The sequence below is a fragment of the Buteo buteo genome, chromosome 30 (genome assembly GCF_964188355.1).
Source record: "Buteo buteo chromosome 30, bButBut1.hap1.1, whole genome shotgun sequence".
Lineage (NCBI taxonomy): Eukaryota > Metazoa > Chordata > Aves > Accipitriformes > Accipitridae > Buteo > Buteo buteo.
In genome coordinates, this window is record NC_134200.1 from 700041 (window position 1) to 724450 (window position 24410).

Here is a 24410-nt window from a genome sequence, read left to right on the forward strand (position 1 = left end):
CCACCCCCCGGATCTGCCGCGCCGTAGCCGGAAGCGGATGTGACGCACAATGCGGAAGTACCGCGCCGTAGCCGGGCAGGTGCCACCATGGCAGCGACGGGAGGGGGGGGCGGCGGCGGCCACTCGGGGCCGTCAGCAGGTGAGGGGGGGGTCCCGGGGCGGGGGGAGGCCGTGTGGGGGGGCCGGGGGGCCGACTTGGGGGGCGGGGCGGGGCTACAAGGTGGATTAGGGGGGCTGGGGGGGTCTATGGGGGAGAGCAGGGGGGCTATGGGGCAGGCCGAGGGGCTGGGGGGGGGGTGTAGGGCGGGTTTGGGGGGCTGAGGGGGTCTGTAGGGTAGGTTAGAGGGTCGGGGGGGGGTCTATAGGGTAGATGAGGGGATGTGGGGGGGCTGAGGGGGGCTATAGGGCAGGGCGAGGGGGCTGTGGGGCAGAGTAAGGGGGTCTGGGGGCGGTTGTGGGGCAGAGTAAGGGGGTCTGGGGGGGGGGCTATGGGGCTGACAGGAGAGAGTCAGGGGGCTGGGGGTGGTTGTAGGGCAGATGGAGGGGGCTACAGGGTGGACCGGGGGGGCTACAGGTCAGAGTTGGGGGGGGGGTATAGGGTGGACAGAGGAGCTGCACATCAGAGTTGGAGGGCTATAGGGCAGGGTTGGGGGGCTGTAGGTCAGACCGAGGGTCTATAGCTCAAAGTTGGGGGGGGGCTATAGGGTGGATGGAGGAGCTATAGGTTAGAGTTGGAGATTTATAGGGCAGGGTTGGGGGGTTATAGGGCAGACCGAGGGTGTATAGGTCAGAGTTGGGGGGCTGTAGGCAGAGTTGGAGGCCTATAGGGCAGGGGTGGGGCACTGTAGGTCAGACTGAGCGTCTATAGATCAAAGTTGGGGGGCTATAGGGTGGATGGAGGGGCTGTAGGGCAGGGTTGGGGGGCTGTAGGGTGGATGGAGGAGCTATAGGTCAGAGTTGGAGGCCTATAGGGCAGGGTTGGGGGGCTACAGGGCAGACCAAGAGCCTATAGATCAAAGTTGGGGGGCTATAGGGTGGACGGAGGAGCTGTACATCAGAGTTGGAGGCCTATAGGGTAGGGTTGGGGGTCTGTAGGTCAGAGTTGGGGGGCTGTAGGGCAGACCAAGGGTCTATAGGTCAGAGTTGGGGCGCTGTAGGCAGAGTTAGAGGCCTATAGGACAGGGTTGGGGGGCCATAGGGCAGACTGAGGGGCTATAGGGCAGGGTTGGAGGCCTATAGGTGAGGGTTGGGAAGCTATAGGGTAGACAGGGGGGCTGTAGGGCAGGGTTGGAGGGCTGTAGGGTGGACCGAGGGGCTACAGGGCAGGGTTGGGGGGGGCTATAGGTCAGAGTTGGGGGTCTATAGGGTGGATGGAGGAGCTATAGGTCAGAGTTGGGGGTCTATAGGGTGAATGGAGGGGCTGTAGGTCAGAGTTGGGGGTCTATAGGGTGGATGGAGGGGCTGTAGGTCAGAGTTGGGGGTCTATAGGGTGGATGGAGGGGCTGTAGGTCAGAGTTGGGGGGCTGTAGGCAGAGTTGGAGGGCTATAGGGCAGGGGTGGGGGGCTATTGGGTGGACGGGGGGGCTGTAGATCAGGGTTGGGGGGCTGCAGAGCGGACGGAGGGGCTACAGGCCCGAGGAGGGGGACGATGGGCCGGACCCCCGGGCCAGACGCCGCTGTCCGGGAGCCGTTTTGGGCACGGGGCCGGCCGTGGGTCGCGCCGTGGGGCAGCCCCACTGATCGCCCCCCTCCCCGCAGTGTCGCGGCGGGTGAAGTACGCCAGCCTGGGGGTGCTGGTGCTGCAGAACGCCTCGCTGGTGCTGAGCATCCGCTACGTCCGCACCCTGCCCGGCGAGCGGTTTCTGCCCACCACCGCCGTCGTCCTGGCCGAGGCGATGAAGGGCGGCGCCTGCCTCCTCCTCCTCCTCCTCCAGCACCGCGGTGAGAGACGGCGACCTGGGGGGGGGGGGGGGGACACGGAGTGGACACAGGGGACGTGAGATGGGATATGGGGGGGACACAGGAGGGGATGTGGGGGGACACAAGGGGACACAGGACACGTGGGGGGACATGGGGGGAGGTGAAAAGACGTGGGGGGACACAAAGGGACGTGAGGTGAGACATGGGGGGACACAGGAGATGTGGGGGGACACGTGAAAAGACGTGGGGGGACACAAGGGGACATGGGGGGGACGCAGGAGGGGACGTGGGGGGACACGGGGGGACATGGGGGAGGATGTGGGGTGACATGGGGGGACACAGGGTGGATACAGGGGACATGAGGTGGGACATGGGGGGGACACAGGATGTGGGGGGACACGTGAAAAGATGTGGGGGGACGTGGGGGGACACAGGAGGGGACATGGGGGGATGTGGGGTGGACACAGGGGACATGAAGTGGGACATGGGGACACAGGAGGGGACGTGGGGGGACACAGGACGTGGGGGAACATGGAGGGGAGGTGAAAAGACGTGGGGGGACACGAGGGGACGTGAGGTGGGACATGGGGGGGCGTGAGGGGACACAGGAGAGGACGTGGGGTGATGTGAGGGGACACAGGGGACGTGAGGAGACATGGGAGGATGGAAGGGGACATGGGGGGGACACAGGAGACACAGGGGGGGACGCGAGGGGACACGAGGGGGGACGTGAGAGGACAGAGGGACACAGGAGGGGACATGGGGGGACACAAGGGGACACAGGACACATGGGGGGACATGGGGGGAGGTGAAAAGACGTGGGGGGACGTGGGGGGGCACAGGAGGGGACGTGGGGGGACACAAGAGATGTGGGGGGACACGGGGACACATGAAAAGACGTTGGGGGATACAAGGGGACGTGAGGGGGGACATGGGGGGATACAGGAGGGGATGTGGGGGGACACAGGGGATGTGGGGTGGACACAGGGGACGTGAGACGGGACATGGGGGGGACACAGGAGGGGACGTGGGGGGACACGGGGGGACACAGGGGACATGGGGTGGACACAGGGGACATGAGATGGGACATGGGGGGGACACAAGGGGACACAGGACACGTGGGGGGACATGAGGGGAGGTGAAAAGACGTGGGGGGACACAAAGGGACGTGAGGTGAGACATGGGGGGACACAGGAGATGTGGGGGGACACAGGGACACATGAAAAGACGTTGGGGGACACAAGGGGACGTGAGGTGGGACATGGGGGGGGACACAGGAGGGGATGTGGGGGGACACGAAAAGATGTGGGGGGATACGAGACGTGAGGGGACACAGGAGGGGACGTGGGGTGACACGGGGGGACACAGGGTGGACACAGGGGACGTGAGATGGGACATGGGGGGGACACAGGGAGACATGAAAAGACGTGGGGGGACACAAGGGGACGTGAGGTGGGAGATGGGGACACAGGAGGGGACGTGGGGGGGGACACGGGGGAGGTGAAAAGACGTGGGGGGACATGGGGGGACACGGGGGACGTGAGGAGACACGGGAGGATGGAAGGGGACGCGGGGGGGACACGGGGGGACACAGGAGACACGGGGGGGACGCGAGGGGACACAAGGGGGGACGTGAGAGGACAGAGGGACACAGGAGGGGACGTCCCCCCATTGTGTCCGTCCGTCCCCCCCCTCCCCCGTTGGGGACAAAGGGGCCCTGACCCCCGTCCCGCCCCCGCGTGTCCCCCCCCCGCCCCAGGCAGCGTGCGGCAGACGGCGGTGACGCTGCACGAGGCGGTGGTGGGACAGTTCGGGGACACGCTGCGCCTGGCCGTCCCCTCCCTCATCTACACCCTCCAGAACAACCTCCAGTACGTCGCCATCTCCAACCTGCCCGCCGCCACCTTCCAGGTGGGACGTTCGGGGACGTTCGGGGACATTTGGGGACGTTCGGGGACATTTGGGGACGCGGTGGTGCGCAGAACAGGGGGGATCCCGCATGCCCACCCCGAACCCTTGGGCGTCCCCGTCCCTCTCCTCGTCCCTGTGCCCGTGGTGGCATCCCTGTCCCCACGTCCCTCACCCCACAGCGGGGTCCCCCTGTCCCAATCCCTGTCCCCATCCCTGTCCCCACATCCCTGTCCCCATCCCCGTGTCCTCGTCCCCGTTTTCACATCCCTCACCCCACAGCGAGGTCCCTGTCCCCGTGTCCTCGTCCCTGTCCCCACGTCCCCATCCCTGTCCCCACATCCCTGTCCCCATCCCCGTGTCCTCATCCCCATTTTCACATCCCTCACCCCGCAGTGGGGTCCCCGTCCCTCCGTCCCTGTCCCCATGTCCCTCACCCCACGGTGGCGGCCATCTCCTTGGTCACGATGTCCCTCTCCTCGTCCCTGTGCCCGTGGTGGCATCCCCGTCCCCACGTCCTTGTCCCCATGTCCTTCACCCCACAGTGGGGTCCCCATCCCTCTATTCCCGTCCCCCCATCCCCATCTCTCGCCCCTCAGTGGGGTCCCCGTGTCCTCGTCCCTGTCCCCACGTCCCCATATCCCTGTCCCCATCCCCGCGTCGTTCCCCATTTTCACGTCTCTCACCCCACAGTGGGGTCCCCGTCCCCTTATTCCTGTCCCTACACTGCCATCCCCGCGTCCCCATGCCTGTCCCCGTCCCCACGTCCCTCACCTTACAGTGGGGTCCCCGTCCTTGTGTCCTCGTCCCTGTGCCCACATCCCTGTCCCCATCCCCGTGTCCTTGTCCCCATTTTCACGTCCCTCACCCCACAGTGGGGTCCCTGTCCCCACGTCCTCGTCCCTGTCCCCACGTCCCCATCCCTGTCCCCACATCCCTGTCCCTGTCCCCTCATCCCTCACCCCACAGCGGGGTCCCCGTCCCTGTGTCCTCATCCCTGTCCCCATGGTGGCATCCCTGTCCCCATCCCTCACCCCACAGCGGGGGTCCCTGTCCCCCTATTCCTGTCCCCGTCCCCCCATCCCTCACCCCACAGCAGGGTCCCCATCCCTCTATTCCCGTCCCCCCATCCCTGTCCCCACATCCTTCACCCCACAGTGGGGTCCCCATCCCCCTATTCCTCACCCCACAGTGGGGTCCCCTTCCCCATGTCCCCGTCCCCCCATCCCCCCATCCTTCCCCCCACAGCGGGGTCCCCTTCCCCATGTCCCCGTCCCCCCATGTCCCCGTCCCCCCATCCCCGTCCCCCCATCCTTCCCCCCACAGCGGGGTCCCCATCCCCACAGCGCTCCCCCCGCACCCCTCTCCTTGGTCGTGACGTCCCTCCCCTCATCCCCATCCCCATTTTCCTCCTTCTCCCCCTCCCCGGACGGTGACAACCCCCCCGCCGTGTCCCGCGTCCCCCCCGCAGGTGACGTACCAGCTGAAGATCCTGACCACCGCGCTTTTTTCGGTGCTGCTGCTGGGGACGTCCCTCTCGCGGCTCCAGTGGCTCTCGCTCGCCCTCCTCTTCGCCGGCGTAGCCCTGGTCCAAGCCGAACAAGCCCGCGCCGCGCCGGGGGGTTCTCCGTCCCCCGCCGAAGGACCCCCCCAAAGTTACGCCGTGGGGTTGGCGGCGGTGGCCGCCTCGTGCCTCTCGTCGGGTTTCGCCGGCGTTTACTTCGAGCGGCTGCTGAAGACGACGGGAGGTTCCATCTGGGTCCGCAACGTCCAGCTGGGCGCCGTGGGGACGGCCGTGGGGTTGGCCGCCATGGTGGCCGCCGAGGGCTCGGCGGTAGCCGGCTTGGGCTTTTTTTACGGTTACAACCCGGCCGTTTGGGCCGTGGTGGTCAACCAAGCGGCCGGGGGGCTTTTGGTAGCCGTGGTGGTCCGCTACGCCGACAACATCTTGAAGGGTTTCGCCACCGCCCTCTCCATTTTGGCTTCCACCGTCGCCTCCGTCCATCTTTTCGGCTTCCGACCCCGCGGCCCTTTCCTGGCCGGCACCGCCATGGTCCTGGCCGCCGTCTACCTCTACGGCCGCCCTCGCGCCGCCAACGCCGCCGCCGCCGACCGCGCCGACGCCGAGGGACGGCAGCAGCAGCAGGACGGCGGCGGCAAGTCAGTGGGGGCGTGAGGGGAGGTGGGGAAACCCCCCCCCCGCCACCCCTCTCCCCCCCCCCGCCGGTGTTTTGGGGGGAGGGGGTTGGGGGGGGGGGACGGAGACCCCGCTGGGGTTCGTTAGTGGGGGGGGGGGGTCCGGCGAGGTTCGTTAGGCGATGAGGGAGCCGCGAAGGTTCGTTTTGGTGGCGGAGGGGGACCTGGTAAGGTTCGTTAGGTGGAGGGGGACCCATTAGGGTTCGTTAGGTGGCAGTGGGGGACCTAATGGGGGTCATTAGCGGGTGGGGGACCCATTAGGGCTCGTTAGGTGGCAGTGGGGGACCCATTAGGGTTCATTTGGTGGTGGGGGACCCAGTAAGGTTCGTTAGGTGGAGGGGGACCCATTAGGGTTTGTTAGGTGGCAGTGGGGGACCTAATGGGGATCATTAGCGGGTGGGGGACCCATTAGGGCTCGTTAGGTGGCAGTGGGGGACCCATTAGGGTTCATTTGGTGGTGAGGGACCTAATCAGGGTCATTAGGGGGTGGGGGACCCATTAGGGTTCGTTAGGCGGCCGTGGGGGACCCATTAGGGTTCGTTAGGTGGCGGTGGGGGACCCATTAAAGTTCATTTGGTGGTGGGGGACCCGGTAAGGTTCGTTAGGTGGCGGTGGGGGACCTAATGGGGGTCATTAGGGGCAGGGGACCCATTTAGGGCTCGTTAGGCAGCAGTGGAGGACCCATTAAGGTTCATTAGGTGGCCATGGGGGACCTAATCGACGTCATTAGGGGGTGAGGGACCCATTAGGGCTCGTTAGGTGGCGGTGGGGGACCCATTAGGGTTCATTTGGTGGTGGGGGACCCGGTAAGGTTCGTTAGGTGGCGGTGGGGGACCTAATCAGGGTCATTGGGGGGGGGGAGACCCATTAGGGTTCGTTAGGTGACGTGGACCCAGATGTTAGGTTCGTGAGGTGATGGGGGCCCGTTAGAGTTCGTTAGGCGGTGGTGGGGACTCGTTAAGGCTCGTTAGGTGGTCGGGACCCCTTGGGGTTCATTAGGGGACGAGGGACCCATTGGGGTTCCTTAGGTGGTGGTGGGGACTCATTAAGGCTCGTTAGGTGCTGGGGACCTAATGGGGCTCGTTAGGTGGTGGGGACCCGGAGCTGAAGGTTAATGAGGTGACAGGAATCCATTGGGGGTTCGTTAGGTGACAGGGACCCCTCGGGGCTCGTTAGGGGTCATCCCGCCTCATTAGCGGGGGGCCGGGGGCACAGAGGGGCCCCTCCCGGGGCGGGGGGGAGGGGCAGAATGTACAGATTTTATAGGGGGGGAGGGGAGGGAGGGGACACGGCGCGTTTTTAACTGTGACTCGGGGCTAATAAAGGCAGATTTGGTTAACGGCCGCGTGCTGGGGCGGGAACTAACCTCACTAACCTCCGCGAACCGAGACGTATGGAGTCCATAGGGAACACCCCCCCTGGGTGCCATGAGGGCCCTCTGGGCGCCGTAAAGACCCTCCCCCGGGTGCCATAGGGACCCCCCTGGGGATGTATAGGATCCACAGGGGCCCCCCGAGGGTATATAGGGCTCCCCCGACAGTGTATAGGATCCACAGGGAGCCCCCCCAGGGCCATACAGCGTCCATAGGGGCATATAGGATCTATAGAGCCCCCCCCCGCACACATATAGGATCCATAGGAGCCCCCCAAGGCTCCAAAGGAGCCATAAGGCCCCCCTGAGGCTGTATAGGATCCATAGGGAGCCTCCCCCCCCACCATGTAGGATCCATAAACACATATAGAATCCATAGGACACCCCCTGAGGGTATACAGGGCCCCCCTCCGTGGGTGTATTGGATCCACAAAGGCATATTGAATCCACAGGGCCCCCCCAAGGGTATATAGGGACCCCCGATGGCATATAGGATTCACAGGGAGCCCCCCCAGGGCCATACAGGATCCATAGGGGCCCCCCCTGGACAATAGGGGCCCCCTGAGAATATACAGGGCCTCCCCTGAGGCCACATAGGATCCATAGGGAGCCTCCCCCCCGCCATGTAGGATCCATAGACACATAGAGAATCCATAGGACACCCCCTGAGGGTATACAGGACCCCCCCAAGGGTATATAGGGCCCCCCTGATGGCGTATAGGATCCACAGGGAGCCCCCCCCCAGCGCCATACAGCATCCATAGTGGCATATAGGATACATAGGGCCACCCCAAAAGGCATATAGGATCCACAGGGACCCCACACAGGCATATAGGATGCATAGGGACCCCCTGAGAACATACAGGGCCTCCCCTGATGGCACATAGGATCCATAGGGAGCCCCCCCTGGAGACATATAGGATCCATAGAGGCATATAGAATCCATAGGCCCTCCCTGCGCATATATAGGACCCATAGGGAGCCCCCCCGGGGCCATATAGGCTGCCTAGGGCCGCCCTCAGCCCCGGGGTCTCTCTCTCTTGCAGGTCTCCCTCCAAGGACAAGGGCTCCTGACGGGATCACACCCCCCCCCCCCCCCCCCAACAACGCGAGCCCTATAGGGCCCATACGGACCCACCGCGCTCTATAGGGGCCGCAGCCCCCCCCCAGGCCCTATAGATGCCCCCCCCCCCCCCCCATCGGGGCTCCCAACCCCCTGCCCGGTCCTACAGGGGCTCCGTGGGTTCCTCCCTCCCCCCCCACCGTCCCCGCGAGTGTCGGGTTTGAAGCCGTTTTTTTCGGGTGAATTAAGACAATTTCGGTCAAACCGCGCGATCCCCGCAGGACTGTTGGGGGGGAGCGGGGGAGGAGCCCTCTGCGCGCGCGCCGCCCGGCCCCGCCCCCCCTTCCCATTGGCCGGAAGAGCAGGAAACCACCGAGGGGAGGCGGGTTTTTATTGGTCCTAGAGCGGCCGCGCGGCGTCACTTCCGCCCGCTCCCCCCCCCCGGCGGGAACAGCACCACCGAACTAAACCATCGAGAGGAGCCTCCCGGCGGCCTAGAAAGGCCGCGGGTGGGTGGAAAGAGCGGCCGCTCTCTCTGCTTCCCCTCCCAGTTCCCCACGCCACGGGCACGTCAGCGCAGGAGGCAGGCGAGCACCCAGCACCCCAGCGTCACCCAGTGGCTCGCCCAGTTCAGCTCCGACCACTTGCGGATGGTGTACGACATCCCGTAACCCTGGTTGAGGAGGGGGAGGGACACGCAAAATGGCGGCGGAGGGGGGGAAGGAAGGGGTTTTTTGGGGGTGATTTTGGGGGTTTTTTTTTTGGGGGCGCCCACCTGCTCCTCGACGGCGTCGTCGGCCTCCATGTCGAAGAGGGCGCCCAGGTAGGAGAGGTGGAAAAGGGCGACGGCGCCCAGCGCCCCGTTCAGCCCCCGCACCCACAGCGCCTGGAGGAAACGGGGGGGGGAGGGGGTGGGGTCAGAGGTGGGTGGGGACACGCCCCGACCCCGCCCCGACCCCACCCTGACGCGCTCACGTCCTTGTGGCGGTGGGGGCAGCCGGGGGGGCAGCGCTTGGAGAGGATGCAGGCGTCAAAGATGGCGGCCAGGCGCTTCCGGAGCACTGGGGAGGGGGCGGGGTCAGCGCTTGGCCACGCCCCCATCTCCACCCACAATTCTCATAGTTCTGCCCACCCCTGCCAGGCTCCACCCACACCCCTCCAGACCCCACCCACATACTTTAGCCCCACCCACTCCCTGTAGGTTCTGCCCACACTCTACAGGCTCCGCCCACGGCCCCGTTTAGCCCCGCCCACACCTTGTAGCCCCCACTCAAAGCCCTCCAGGCTCCACCCACAGCCCCATTTAGCCCTGCCCACACTTTATAGGCTCCACCCACACCCTCTAGGCTCCACCCACAGCCCCATTTAGCCCCACCCACACTTTATAGGCCCCACCCAGTTTCTAGGCTCCACCCAAAGCCCTGTTTAGCCCCACCTACCCCTTGTAGGCTCCACCTAGAGCCCCCCAGCTCCACCCACAGCCTTTAGCCCCACCCACACCTTACAGGCTCCACCCACAGCCTTGTTTAGCCCCACCCACACAGTATAGGCCCCACCCACATGCCAATTTAACCCCACCCACAGCTTCCAGGCTCCACCCACAGCCCCATTTAGCCCCACCCACACCCTCCAGGCTCCACCCTTTAGCCCTGCCCACACCCTCCAGGCTCCACCCACAGCCCCCTTCAGCCCCACCCACTCGGACCCCCCACAGCCCTTAAGCCCCACCCACTTTCCAGTCCTCTTCTACTGTCCCCACCCCATTCCCTTTGTCCCCGCCCCCGTTCCCCAGGCCCCGCCCCCAGCCTTAAAGGGCCAGCGCTGACCGTGCTCCACGTAGGTGATGAGGCCGAGGGAGAGGAGGACGGCGGCCAAGTGGAAGCTGAGACCCTGGGGGGGGGACACACAACATGACATGGGGGGGGGGGTCAGGGGGGTTTGGGGGGGGTCAGGGAGGGTTTTGGGGGGGGGTCAGGGGTGGTTTGGGGGGGGGGTCTCACGTGGAGGAGAGCGCTGGCCGCGTAGGTGCCCAGCACGGCGGCGAAGGTCCCGAGTCGTCGGGCGGTCTGAAAGACGTCTGTCGACGCCGGTGCCCCCCAGTTAAAACCAGTAGGAGACCGCGCCCCCCCAGTTAAAACCAGTAGGAGACCCCTCCCCAGTTAAAACCAGTAGCAGACCCCTCCCCCGGTCCCCTTTTCCCCCAGTCCACTCACAGGTGTGGAGCCAGCGGGACATGGGCAGGTTCCAGTTGGTGACGACGTCGGCCATGGAACGCGGCAGTTCCACCCGCAGCGGCCGCGACACCGCCAGGTCCCTACGGCGGGCGCCGGCGTCACCGGTGGCGGTCTGGGGGGGGGAATCCCCCTTCCCAAAAAGCCCCCCGCCCCCCCCAGACCCCCCGTTCCTCACCAGTGGAGGTGGTCGTGGTGGAAGGAGGCGCCGGATCCGGCCAGGGTGGCGGTGGCCTCGGAGAGGAAAGCCACGAAGAAGTTGCTGAAGTGGAAGGAGAGGGCGCTCTCGTAGGCGCGGAGCCACCTGGGGGGGGACGGGGTTGGATTTGGGGGGGGGCGCACAGGCACGACACGGGGTGGTGCCCACCCCCACGTCTTGTGTCGTGTCCCCCCCCCCGCGAGGCGCTTCTGGCCCCCCCGCGGTGTCCTCGCAGCCCCCCAACATCCCCACCCCTCCAGATCCTCACACCCCCGTGTTCCCCCAAAACCCCCGTGCCCCCCCAAAACCCCCACATCCCCCCCAAACCCCCCTGCACCCCCCCAAAATCCCACATTCCCCCCAAACCCCCTGTGCCTGCCCAAACCCCCCTGCACCCCCCAAAACCCCCCTGTGCCTCCCCAAAACCCCCACATTCCCCCCCAAAACCCCCACATCCCCCCCCCAAATCCCCTGTACCTGCCCAACCCCCCCTGCACCCCCCCAAAACCCCCCTGCGCCTCCCCAAAACACTCCACATCCCCACCAAACCCTCCCTGTGCCACCCCAAAACCCCCCACATCCCCCCAAAACCTCCATGCCCCCTCAAACCCCACTGTGCCTGCCACAAAACCCCCTTGTGCCCCCCAAAACACTCCACAGCCCCACCAAATCCCCCCTGTGGCCCCTCAAAACCCCCCACATCCCCCCAAACCCCCCCTGTATCCCCCCAAACCCCCCTTACCCCCCTCAAAACCCCCCTGAACCCCCCACAAAACCCCCCTGTATCCCCCCAAACCCTCCTGTGCCCCCCCAAACCCCCCCACATCCCCCCAAAACCCTCTGTGCCCCCCACAAAACCCCCCTGTATCCCCCCAAACCCCCCATGCCCCCTCAAAACCCCCTTGTGCCCCCCCAAAACCCTCTGTGCCCCCCACAAAACCCCCCTGTATCCCCCCAAACCCTCCTGTGCCCCCCCAAACCCCCCCACATCCCCCCAAAACCCTCTGTGCCCCCCCCAAAACCCCCTGTATCCCCCCAAACCCCCCATGCCCCCTCAAAACCCCCTTGTGCCCCCCCAAAACCCCCCACATCCCCCCAAAACCCCCCTGTGCCCCCCCCAAAACCCCCCACATCCCCCCCAAATCCTCTATGCCCCCCACAAAACCCCCCTGTATCCCCCCAAACCCCCCATGCCCCCTCAAAACCCCCCACATCCCCCCAAAACCCCCCTGTGCCCCCCCAAAACCCCCCTGTATCCCCCAAAATCCCCCCTGTGCCCCCCCCTCACCTAGCAAACACGCTCCTGGGCAGCCCAGATAGAAGGAGAGACGGTCAGTGAGCGGGGAAGGTTTGGGGCTCGGGGGGTTCCCAGGGGTTTGGGAGGGTCCCAGGGGTTTGGGGGGTCCCTGGGGTTTGGGGGGGGTCCCCCGGGGATTCGGGGGGGGTCTCACCGGCGCAGGGCGCGGGCGCCGTAGAGCGGCAGGAGGCAGGAGAAGAGGAAGGGCGCCAGGCAGGTGGAGACCAGGAGGCAGAGCAGGGCCAGCCCCAGGCTGCGCAGCCCCTTGCGGGCCCAGGCCGCGCTCTGGGGGGGGGCAGGAGGGGGCGTCAAGGGGGCCCCCCAAAATCTACGCCCCCCCCCCCAGCCCCACTAAACTCCCCTCACCCTTCAACACCCCCCAGATCCCTCCCAAAATCCTCGATGGCCCCCAGTAGCCCCCCCAAGATCCCCACCAAACCCTCACAGTTGTCTGTGTCCGTCCCCCCCAAATCTTAAGTACCCCCCCTCATCCCCTCCAGGTCCCCCCAAAACCCTCCTGCCCCCCCAAAACTCCTCAACACCCCCCCAAACTCCTTCCAGTCCCCCCCAAAGCCCCCCCCCAATCTCAAGACCCCCCACCCCCTCCAGGTCCCCCCCCAAACCCTCCTGCCCCCTCCAATCTTCTCAACACCCTCCCAAAACCCTCCTGCCCCCCCAAACTCCTCAACATCCCCCCAAAACCCTCCCAGTTCCTCCCAAAGCCCCCTCCCAAATCTCAAGGCCCCCCCCCCATCCCCTCCAGGTCCCCCCCAAAACTCCTCAACACCCCCCAAACCCTCCTGCCCCCCCAAACTCCTCCCAGTTCCCCAAAGCCCCCCCCCAAATCTCAAGCCCCCCCCTATCCCCTCCAGGTCCCCCCCAAACTCCTCAACACCCCCCCAAAACCCTCTGTCCCCCTCAAACTCCTCAACATCCCCCCACAACCCTCCTACCCCCCCAAACTCCTCCCAGTCCCCCCCAAAGCCCCCCCCCAAATCTCAAGGCCCCCCTCAAAAACCCTCCTGTCCCCCTCAATCTTCTCAACAACCCCCAAAAACCTCCTGCCCCCCCAAACTCCTCAACACCCCCCCCAAAACCTTCTGCCCCCCCCAAACCCCTCAAGGCCCCCCCCAAACCCCCGTACCAGGGGGGGCCCCTCGACGGCCCGCAGGTACGCCCCGAAAGGTTCCCAGGGCCCGAAGATGACGGAGCCGGGGGAGCAGAGGTACCCCAAAACCTGGGCGGGGGAGGGTTCCCCCCCCGGCCCCCCCCGGCCCCCCGGTCCAGGTCGAAGCCCAGCGACACCGCCTTCATCGCCACCACCATCTGCGCCCCTGAGTCGTCCCCCCAAATCAGGGAGGGGGGCACCCCAAAATGTGGGGGTGTCCCCCACCCCCTGAGGGACCCAGGCAGCCGGGGAGGGGGGACCCCAGTGTTTTTTTTTGGGGGGGGGGGGGGAAACACCCCCGGGGTGCGGGGTCTCACCTCGCATCTTGTGCCAGGTGACGGTGTCCACCATGTGCAGCTCACTGCGTGGGGGGGGGTGCTCCCAGTTACTCCCAGTTACTCCCAGTGGTCCCCCTGGTTCGTCCCAATGACCCCCCCCCCCCTCCCGGCTCTCCCCAGTGACCCCCCCTAGTTCCACACCAGGGCTCCCAGTTCACCCCCAGACTCCTTCCCCCCCTTGATGCTCTCTCAATCCTTCCAGTTACTCCCAGTGCCCCCGGTTTCCCTCCCAGTCACCTTCAGTCCCCTCCCGGTGCCCTCGATCTCCCCCAGCTCCCCTCCCAGTCCCCCCCAGTGCCTCCCAGTTACATCCAGAACCTTCCCAGTGTCTCCTAGTCCCCTCCCAGCATCCCAAGCTCTCCCCCAGTGCCCTCGATCACCCTCCCAGCCCCCCCAATTGCCCCAACTCCCCTTCCAGTCCACCCCAGTGCCCCCAGTCCCCCTCCCCGTTACCTCCAGCACTCTCCCAGTTACCTCTAGCACCTTCCCAGCACCCCCAGTGACCCCAATCACCACCCTAATGCCCCCAAGTCCTCTCCCAGTGCCCCCAATTACCATCCCAGTGCGCCCAATCCCCTCCAACTCCCTTCCCAGCACCGCAAATCCCCCCCAACGCCCCTCCCAGCCACCCTAGTGCTCCCAGTCCCACTCCCAGTTACCTCCAGTGCCCCCACTCCCCCCACTCCCCCTCCTAGTGCCCCCCACTCCCCTCCCATCCCCCCAAATCCCCCTCTCAATGCCCCAATCCTCTCCCAGTACCCCCAATTCCCCTCTCAGCCCCCCCAACTCCGCCACAGTGCCCCCAATCCCCCTCCCAGCGCCCCTAACTCCTCTCCCAGTGCCCCCAGTCCCCACCCTAGTCCCTGCCAGTGCCCCCAATTCCCCTCCCAGCAATCCCAATCTCCCCAATCCCCCTCCCAGTTCCCCTCAGCACCCCCAATCCCCGTCCCAGCACCCCCACCTCCTCTCCCAGTCCCCCAGTGCCGCAAATCCCCATCCTAGTCCCCGCCAGTGCTCCCAATTCCCCTCTCAGTGCCCTCAATCCCCCTCCCAGTCCCCCCCAGTGCCCCCAATCCCCCTCTCAGTGTCCCCAATCCCCCTCCCAGTCCCCCCAGCGCCCCCCAATCCCCCCCCAGCGCCCCCAATCCCCATCCCAGCGCCCCCAACTCCCCTCCCAGTCCCTCCAATCCCCATCCTAGTCCCCCTCAGCAGCCCCAATTCCACTCCCAGCGCCCCCAGTGCCCCTCCCAGCACCCCCACTGCCCCCAATATGCCCCCCATACCCCATCAGGAGGTAGCTGAGGGCAGCCAGGGCGAGGCAGAGCCCTCGCTGGGCCCGGGCCCGGCTCAGCAGGAGGGTGAGGGCGCAGAGCCCGCTCAGCAGGGCCACCCACAGCGCCTGCGCCCCGAAGAAGTGGTGCAGGGCCAGCAGGCCCCCCGCCGCCGCCCCTGCGTGCTTCCCCCCCTGCGGCAGCGCTGCGCACGCCGACAGCGGGGGGGGTGTCAGCTGAGGGAATTGGGGGGGCCCCCCGGGAAAGGCCCCGTGGGATGGGGAGCTCTTACAGGGGAGGTGCGGTGGCTGAAACCCCCCGCCTCCCCCAGTGCCTGGGTCCCCCCAAACTCCTTCCCCCCCCCCCCAGACCCCTAGGTGGTCTCCCCTGGATGCCTGGGTTCCCCTAAACTCCTAGCCACCCCCCAGACCCCTGGGGACACCCCACCCCGATGCCTGGGCACCCCTAAACTCCCCCCCCATGCCTGGGTCCCCCCCAAATGCTTGGGTCCCCTTCAAATCCCGGCCCCCCCCCAGATGCTTGAGGATCCCCAAACTCCTGGCTGTCCCCCCCCCAACGCCTGGGTCCCCCCAAAACCCCTGGGTCTCCCCAAAACCCCCAGGCCCCCTCCTAATGCCCTCCCCCCCCCCCAGACTCCCGGATCCCCCTCCCTCGCCGATGACCGCCCCACTCACGCAGCCGGTGCAGCAGCCGGGCTCCCAGGCAGAGCAGCAACAACGGCCAGACCTGGGCTAGGCCCTGCCGAGCCGTCGGTACCACACAACCGGGCAGTACCTGCGCCGCGAACTCCCGCGGCGGCAGGGCCGCCATCCTGGAGGGGGTGCGTGTGTGTGGGGAGGGGGGAAACGGGGGTCGGCGATGGCGTGGGACCCCCCTCGGGGGTGTATATCCCCCTCCCCGGGCCCGTAGCCCCCCTCCCCGGGCCCGCACCTCACCCGGCGCCGCCGCCTGCCCGCGCTGAGGGGGGAAAAGCGACGCCGCCGGGCTGAGGAGAAAGGGGCGGAACCTTCCCCTCGACCAATCAGCGCCCGCTCTCCCTCCCCGCGCAGAGCGGTTGACCAATCGGAAGGCGGCGCGGCCAAAATGGCGGCGGAGGACGTGGCCGCCGTTGCCAAGGGCGGGATGTGGTTGCCGGGGAGAGGGGGATGCCGGTCGCAGAGCGGGGGCGGGGTCTGGTTGCCAGGGGCGGGGTCTGGTTGCCAGGGGCGGGGTCTGGTTACCAGGGGCGGGGTCTGGTCGCCTGGGAGCTGGGTTGGGTTGCTAGGGGCGGGGCGCGGTTGCCACGGAGGAGGTTACCGGGGGGCGTGGCTTGGTTGCCAGGGGCGGGGCGAGTCAGCCGGAGGGGCGGGGCGCCGGTTGTCAGGGGCCGCCAGGTGAGTGGTGGTGCCGCGCCGCGCGGTGCATTGTGGGCCGGGGAGGGGGGTCGGTCCTCCAGCATCCCACAATGCCCCGCGCCCTTCCGCCTCATCCTTCCCCGGTACCACCAGTATGGACCAGTACATCGTCCTGGGCCGCATCGGGGAAGGCGCCCACGGTGTCGTCTTCAAAGCCAAGGACAGGGAGGTGGGGGCTGGGCCCCCGGTCGGGGGTTCTGTGGGCCTGGGGGAGGGATTTGGAGGGGGGGGGGGGCTGTAGGCCTGTAGGCCTCGGCCCCCTTTTTGGGGGGGGGTCTGTGGGCCTGGATCGCCCCCCAAAACCCTCATCTGTGTCTGTGTGTGTGTGTCCCCCCCCCAAGACAGGGGAAATGGTGGCCCTGAAGAAGGTCCCCCTGCGCCGCCCCGAAGAGGGGGTGCCCCCCCAAACCCTGCGGGAGATCAAAGCTCTGCGGGAGATCGAGGACCACCCCCATGTAAGTGTGTGACCCCCCCCTCCCCCGGGATGCCTGGGTCCTCCCTTAAATTTTGGGGTCCCCCCAAACCCGGTATATATCCTTCCACCTCATAACAGAGTTCTCCTACAGCGGGATATGAGGGTACCCCCCCCGCATGCTTGGGTCCCTCTCTAGATCTTGGGGTCCCCCCCACAAACCCCCCACACCCCCCCCAAACCCATGTCAGCGTCCTCCCACAGCAGGATATCGGGGTCCCCCCAAACTCCGGGGTCCCACTCGAGATCTTGGGGTCCCCCCCAAACCCCCTATACCCACCCAAACTCCCTCTACCCCCCCGCAAAACCCCCATAACCCCCCCAAACCCATGTCAGGGTCCTCCCACAGCAGGATATCGGGGTCCCCCCCCAACTCCTGGGTCCCCCTTCTAGATCTTGGGGTACCCCCCCAACCCCCATACACCCCCCAACCCCCCCATGCCCCCCCCAAAACCCATATCAGGGTCCTCCCACAGCAGGATATCGGGGTTTGTCATCATGTCCACCCCCCCCAGATATTGGGGTGCCCCCCAGATATTGGGGTGCCCCCCAGATGTCGGGGTCCCCCCCCAGATGCCAAGGTCCCCCCCTAGATACTGGGCTCCCCCCCTCTTGCCTTCATGTCCCCCCCTCCCATGATGTTGTGGTCCCCTCCCCGGACACCAGGGGTCCCCCCCCCAGATATCGGGGTCCCCCCCTCAGATATTGGGGTGTCCCCCCCCAGGTGGTCCGCCTCCGCGCCGCTTTCGCCCAGGGTCCCGCCGTCGTCCTGGCCTTCGATTTCCTGGTGGGGGATTTGGGGGGGCTCCTACGGGCGGCCCCCGCCCCCCTGCCCCCCCCTCGTGTCCGGGCTTTGCTGGCCATGACCCTGAGGGGGTTGGGGCACTGTCACCGCCAGCGCATCCTGCATCGGGTAAGGGGGAACCCCAAAATCGGTGGGGGGAACCCCAAAATCGAAGGGGGAGACCCAGAGATCGAGGGGGTGGGACCCAGGTGGGGGGGGGGGAATCTAAGATGTGTGTGTGGGGGGCAAACCCCAGATCTAGAGGGGGACTCAGGAGTTCAGGGGGGACCCAGGTGTCTGGGGAGGGACCCCAAAATCTAGGGGGGACCCAGGTGTTTGGGAGGGGGTCCCCGAGATTGAGGGGGGGACCCCAAGATTGAGGGGGGGGCACAGGTGTTAGAGGGGGACTCAGGTGTTCAGGGGGGACCCAGGCGTTTGGGGGGGACCCCAAGATTTAAGGGGGACGCAGGCATTTGGGGGGGACCCCAAGATCTAGGGGGGACCCCAAGATGTAGAGGGGGACCCAGGTGTTTAGGGGGGACCCCAAGATCTGGAGGGGGGGGTGGGTGATGGGGGGGGATCCTAAGATCTAGAGGGGAACTTAGGTGTTTAGAGGGACCCAGGCATTTGGGGGGAGACCCCAATATTTTGGGGGGATGCAGGCTTTTAGGGGGACCCCAAGATGTAGAAGGAGACTCAGGTGTTTGGGAGGGGGACCCCAAGATCGAGGGGGGGCCAAGGTGGGGGGGGCGACTCTAAAATCTAGATGGGAACTCCGGTGTTCAGGGGGGACCCAGGCATTTAGGGGGGACCCCAAGATTTTGGGGGGGTGCAGGTGTTGGGGGGGGACCCCAAGATTTTGGGGGGATGTGGGCGTTTCGGGGGGACGCACGAGGGGGAACGCAGGTCTTGTGGGGGGGGGACACGACCCAGATGTCTGGGGGGAGCCAGGAGACCCCGATATCCAAGTGCTGGAGTAAGCTGGTACCAGCATGGGGGGGGCAAATGGGCACTGGGGGGGTACTGGGAGGGGACCCAGGCATCTGGGGGGGGGACCCAGACATCCTGGGGGGGCACCCAAGCGTTTTGGGGGGGGTCGCAGGACCTGAAGCCGGCCAACCTGCTGCTGGACGGGACGGGACGGCTGAAGCTGGCAGATTTCGGGCTGGCCCGAGTCCTGGCCACCCCCCGGGGACGTCCCTACAGCCACCAAGTGGCCACCAGGTACCGGACGCCTGGGTCCGCGCCCCCTCCCTCAGGGTCCTGGGTGCCCCCCTGCCCCCCCCCAAAAACATTAACACCCCCTCTTTATTTTTTAGGTGGTATCGAGCCCCCGAGCTTCTCTACGGCGCCAGGCACTACGACGAAGGAGTCGATTTATGGTGAGGTGTCCCCCCCCTCCCCGGGACCCCAGTGTCCCCCCCCAGGCCTTTTTGTCCCCCCCCGCGGACCCCTGCGTCCCCCCCGACCCCCTTTTCTCACCCCATGTGTCCCGTCCCCCCCCCCGCAGGGCAGTGGGGTGTATTTTTGGGGAGCTGTTGAACCTGTCGCCCCTTTTCCCCGGAGAGAACGACATCGAGCAGCTCTGCTGCGTCCTGCGGGCGCTCGGCACCCCCAGTCCCCGCGCCTGGCCTGTGAGTTACTGGGAGGGACTGGGAGGACTGGGAGGGGGAAAAAGGGTCTTGAGAGCGCTGGAAGAGGCGCCGGGATATACTGGGAGGGCACTGGGATATACTGGAAAACCATAGGGATACGTTGAGGGGTCACTGACATACTGGGAGGGCACTGGGATATACTGGGAGGCCGTAGGGATACGTTGAGGGGTCACTGACATACTGGGAGGTCTATTGGGATATACTGGGAGGGCACTGGGATATACTGGAAATCCATAGAGATACGTTGAGGGGTCACTGACATACTGGGAGGTTTATTGGGATATACTGGGAGGGCACTGGGATACACTGGAAGTCCATAGAGATACGTTGAGGGGTCACTGACATATTGGGAGGTTTATTGGGATATACTGGGAGGGCACTGGGATATACTGGAAGTCCATAGAGATACATTGAGGGGTCACTGACATACTGGGAGGTTTATTGGGATATACTGGGAGAGCACTGGGATATATTGGGAGGCCGTAGGGATACGTTGAGGGGTCACTGACATACTGGGAGGTTTATTGGGATATACTGGGAGGGCACTGGGATATACTGGAAGACCATAGGGATACGTTGAGGGGTCACTGACATACTGGGAGGTTTATTGGGATATACTGGGAGAGCACTGGGATATATTGGGAGGCCGTAGGGATACGTTGAGGGGTCACTGACATACTGGGAGGTTTATTGGGATATACTGGGAGGGCACTGGGATATACTGGAAGACCATAGGGATACGTTGAGGGGTCACTGACATACTGAGAGGTTTATTGGGATATACTGGGAGGGCACTGGGATACACTGGAAGTCCATAGAGATACGTTGAGGGGTCACTGACATATTGGGAGGTTTATTGGGATATACTGGGAGGGCACTGGGATATACTGGAAGTCCATAGAGATACATTGAGGGGTCACTGACATACTGGGAGGTTTATTGGGATATACTGGGAGAGCACTGGGATATATTGGGAGGCCGTAGGGATATGTTGAGGGGTCACTGACATACTGGGAGGTTTATTGGGATATACTGGGAGGGCACTGGGATATACTGGAAGACCATAGGGATACGTTGAGGGGTCACTGACATACTGGGAGGTTTATTGGGATATACTGGGAGAGCACTGGGATATACTGGAAGACCATAGGGATATGTTGAGGGGTCACTGACATACTGGGAGGTTTATTGGGATATACTGGGAGAGCACTGGGATATATTGGGAGGCCGTAGGGATACGTTGAGGGGTCACTGACATACTGGGAGGTTTATTGGGATATACTGGGAGGGCACTGGGATATACTGGAAGACCATAGGGATACGTTGAGGGGTCACTGACATACTGAGAGGTTTATTGGGATATACTGGGAGGGCACTGGGATATACTGGAAGTCCATAGAGATACGTTGAGGGGTCACTGACATACTGGGAGGTTTATTGGGATATACTGGGGAGGCACTGCGACGCACTGGGGATCACTGGGGGATACTGGGAGGCCACTGGGATGCATTGAGGGTCGCTGGGATATACTGGGGGTGTCACTGGGAAGTACTGGTGGGTCACTGGCACGTTGGAACGCCACTGGGAGATACTGGGAGGTTACTGGGACATACTGGGGTGCAGTGCAGGGCACTGGGAAATAGGAAAGAGTTAGAGGGCGATGCTGGGACATGCTGGTGGTTAGTGTGACATGTTAGAGGGGCACTGGGGCATACTGGGGGGTACTGGGAGGTACTGGGCAACCATTAAAATGGGTTGGGGGATATTGGTATGGGACTAGGGAGTGTTTGGGGTTACTGGTGGGCTACTGGGGGTTACTGGGAAGCACTGGGACACACTGGTGGGGTACTGGGAGATACTGGGAAGCCATTAAAATATACTGGGAGGTATTGGGATGGGGCTATGGAGTGTTTGGGGTTATTGGGAGATACTGGGAAAGCATTAAAGTATACTGGGGTGGGACTGGGGAGCGTTGGGGGTTACTGGGGGACTACTGGGAGATACTGGGGGGCAACAAGAACATACGAGTGAAGCACTAAAGCATGCTGGAATAGTACTGGAGCGTTTGGCGTTAATGGGGGGCTACTGGGAGACACTGAAAAACCATTAAAGTATACTGGAATGGGACTGGGAAGTGTCGGGAGTTACTGGGAGGCTACTGGGAGATACTGGGAGGATGCTGGAAAATACGGGTGGACGATTAAAGCATACTGGGATGGTACTGGAGTGTTTAGGGCTATTGGGGGGCTACTGGGAGATACTGGGAACCCCTTCAAGTATTACTGGGATGGGACTGGGGAGCGTCGGGTGTTACTGGGAGCTACTGGGGGCTTACTGGGACGTCCTGGTTCCGCAGGAGCTGTCGGAGCTTCCCGATTACCCCAAGATCCGGTTCCGGCGACAGGATCCGGCCCCTCTGGAGCAACTGGTGCCCGAGGCCGAACCGGCCGCCCGCGACCTCCTGCGCCGGTTCCTCCGCTACCCCTCGCGCCAGCGTATCCGCGCCCACCAGGTGGGGGGGGCACCCGGGTGTCGGGGGGGCACCGAGGTGTTGGGGGGCACCCAGGCACCTGGGGAGGCTCCCAGGTGTTTGGGGGGACACCCAGGTGTTGGCGAGGGGGACCCAGGCATCTGGGGCAGGTGGGGTCTCAGGGGTCTGGGGGGGCACCCAGGTATTGGGGGGGGCACCCAGGTATTGGGGGGGGCACCCAGGCACCTGTGGGGGACTCAGGCACCTGGGGGGCACCCAGGTGTTTGGGGGGACACCCAGGTGTTGGCGAGGGGGACCCAGGCATCTGGGGCAAGTGGGGTCTCAGGGGTCTGGGGGGGCACCCAGGTATTGGGGGGGGCACCCAGGCACCTGGGGGGGCACCCGGGTGTTGGGGGGGCACCCAGGTGTTGGGGGGCACCCAGGCACCTGGGGGGGCACCCAGGTGTTGGGGGGGACACCCAGGTGTTGGCGAGGGGGACCCAGGCATCTGGGGCAAGTGGGGTCTCGGGGGTCTGGGGGGGGACCCAGGGGTTTGGGGGGCACCCAGGCATCTGGGGGGGGGCACCCAGGTGTTGGGGGACACCCAGGCATGTGGGGGGGGGGGGCTCCCAGGTATTGTGGGGGGGCACCCAGGTGTTGGTGAGGGGGACCCAGGCATCTGGGGCAAGTGGGATCTCAGGGGTCTGGGGGGGGGACCCAGGGGTTTGGGGGGCACCCAGGCATCTGGGGGGGGGCACCCAGGTGTTGGGGGACACCCAGGCATGTGGGGGGGGGGCTCCCAGGTATTGGGGGGGGGCACCCAGGTGTTGGCGAGGGGGACCCAGGCATCTGGGGCAAGTGGGGTCTCAGGGGTCTAGGGGGGCACCCAGGGATCTGGGGGGGGCACCCAGGTGTTGGGGGGCACCCAGGCACCTGGGGGGGACACCCAGGCTTGTGGGGGGGGGCTCCCAGGTATTGGGGGGGGACCCAGGCATCTGGGGCAAGTGGAGTCTCAGGGGTCTGGGGGGGGACCCAGGGGTTTGGGGGGCTCCCAGGCTTCGGGGGGGGCTCCCAGGTATTGGGGGGGCACCCAGGTGTTGGCGAGGGGGACCCAGGCATCTGGGGCAAGTGGGGTCTCGGGGGTCTGGGGGGGGACCCAGGGGTTTGGGGGGCACCCAGGGATCTGGGGGGGGCACCCAGGTGTTGGGGGACACCCAGGCATGTGGGGGGGGGCTCCCAGGTATTGTGGGGGGGGCACCCAGGTGTTGGTGAGGGGGACCCAGGCATCTGGGGCAAGTGGGGTATCAGGGGTCTGGGGGGGGGACCCCAGGTGCCAAGGGGGGGCACCCATGGGGACCCAGGCATCCTGCCCCCCCCCTCGCCTGTTATTTTGGGGGGGTCCTGGGAGGGGGTGGGAATACAGAGGGGGTCCTGGGCGGGGGGGATTAGGGGCACCCCGTGACACCCCCCCCATTATCTCACAGGCTCTGCTGCACCCCTACTTCTTCGGTCCCCTGGAGCTGACCCCCCCTCCGCCCCAGGGGGGGTCCCGGCAGCCCCCCGACTTCAACCTGGACACCCCCCTATTACCGGCACTGCCCCCCCCCGGTGCTCTGGCCCCCCCAGCACCCGGGGACCCCCGCTGAGCCCCCCGCCGTGGGGTCCAGACGCCTGGGGGTCTTCAGTGGGGTGGGGGGGGCACCCAGATGCCTGGGTCCCCTCCCTGCCCACCCCCCACCCCCCCCCCACACCCCCCCAAGGACCGAAACGGCGTCGGAAACGGCGAAAATGGTGAAAATTCTCATTTTGAGCCCAGAAACGCAGAATTCGAAGGCAAAACCGCCGATTTTGGGGCCGTAGAGGCGACTCTGGCGGCAACGGGAGGATGAAAAATCCCCGGGTTGGGTCCGGAAACGCCGGATTTGAGCCCGAAGCTCAGGTGAGGTCAGCGCCCCCGGTTTTGGGCTGGAAAATCCCAATTTTGGGCTTGGAAATGTGGTTTTTGGGGCTGAAAATTCCCCAGTTTTAGCCCTGAAATCCCCAGTTTTGAGCTGAGAATTCCCAATTTGGGGGTTGGAAATGTGCCTTCTGGGGCTGAAAATTCCCACTTGGGGCTGAAAATTCTCATTTTTGAGGCTGAAACCCACCAGCTGGGAGAGAAAACACCAGTTTTGAGGTTGAAAGTGCCAAATTTGGGGCTAAAAATCTCTAACTAGGTGCCAAGAATGTTCATTTGGGGCTGAAAATAACAAACTTTGGGTTGAAAAAAATCCCAGTTTTGAGCTGAAAATCCTCACTTTGGGGGCTGAAACCCCCAAGCTGGGGCTGAAAGCACCAATTTTAGATTGAAAAGCCTGATTTTGAGGTTAAAAAACCCAATTTTGGGGCAGAAGCCACGAATTCAGTGGAAAACCCCCAAGTAGTGGCTGGAAATGAACAATTTGAAGGCAGAATATTGCACTTTTCTGTTGAAATTTGTTAATCTGGCTGTATAATTTGGAAATTTGGGTTTATAATTCCCAAATTTGGGGCTGAAAACCCCAATTTCAGGACTGCTGACTCTATTTCTTCCTTGAAAACACCCGTTTTGGGGCCCCAAAGTGCAGGACTGGGGCGGGGGGGGGCTGAAGATACCCATTTTGGTGCCAAAA

The 24410-nt window shown here is 64.8% G+C and overlaps 3 protein-coding genes across 6 annotated transcripts; 2 read left to right on the forward strand and 1 right to left on the reverse strand.

Moving 5' to 3' along the window:
• The first annotated feature begins 33 nt into the window (after window positions 1-33).
• On the forward strand, window positions 34-8701 carry SLC35A2 (solute carrier family 35 member A2). Of its 2 annotated transcripts, none has more exons than XM_075018559.1 (5): window positions 34-139; window positions 1759-1941; window positions 3680-3831; window positions 5300-5988; window positions 8443-8701. In XM_075018559.1, the coding sequence occupies exons 1-5, from the start codon at window positions 88-90 to the stop codon at window positions 8468-8470; spliced, it is 1104 nt and encodes a 367-aa protein (XP_074874660.1). In that variant the 5' UTR covers window positions 34-87; the 3' UTR covers window positions 8471-8701. The 2 variants fall into 2 exon arrangements, with proteins under 2 accessions (XP_074874660.1, XP_074874659.1); XM_075018558.1 differs by having other exon boundaries at window positions 5300-5984.
• Window positions 8702-8833: 132 nt separating this feature from the next.
• Window positions 8834-15794, reverse strand: PORCN (porcupine O-acyltransferase). Its single transcript, XM_075018556.1, is given in 14 exon segments — window positions 8834-9132; window positions 9235-9345; window positions 9435-9520; window positions 10286-10349; window positions 10460-10536; window positions 10673-10773; window positions 10869-10994; window positions 12178-12192; window positions 12341-12471; window positions 13331-13450; window positions 13453-13520; window positions 13672-13715; window positions 14976-15168; window positions 15659-15794. Coding segments are annotated over 14 exon segments (1374 nt in total). The 3' UTR covers window positions 8834-9030.
• Window positions 15678-23676, forward strand: CDK20 (cyclin dependent kinase 20). Of its 3 annotated transcripts, XM_075018563.1 has the most exons (9): window positions 15678-15802; window positions 16461-16547; window positions 16720-16833; window positions 17575-17763; window positions 18737-18858; window positions 18954-19016; window positions 19145-19268; window positions 21646-21801; window positions 23244-23676. In XM_075018563.1, exons 2-9 carry the CDS (start codon window positions 16473-16475, stop codon window positions 23403-23405), a joined length of 1005 nt encoding a protein of 334 aa, XP_074874664.1. In that variant the 5' UTR covers window positions 15678-15802; window positions 16461-16472; the 3' UTR covers window positions 23406-23676. The 3 variants fall into 3 exon arrangements, with proteins under 3 accessions (XP_074874664.1, XP_074874663.1, XP_074874665.1); XM_075018562.1 differs by lacking the exon at window positions 15678-15802 and having other exon boundaries at window positions 16362-16547; XM_075018564.1 differs by lacking the exons at window positions 15678-15802; window positions 17575-17763 and having other exon boundaries at window positions 16362-16547.
• Window positions 23677-24410: the final 734 nt, after the last annotated feature.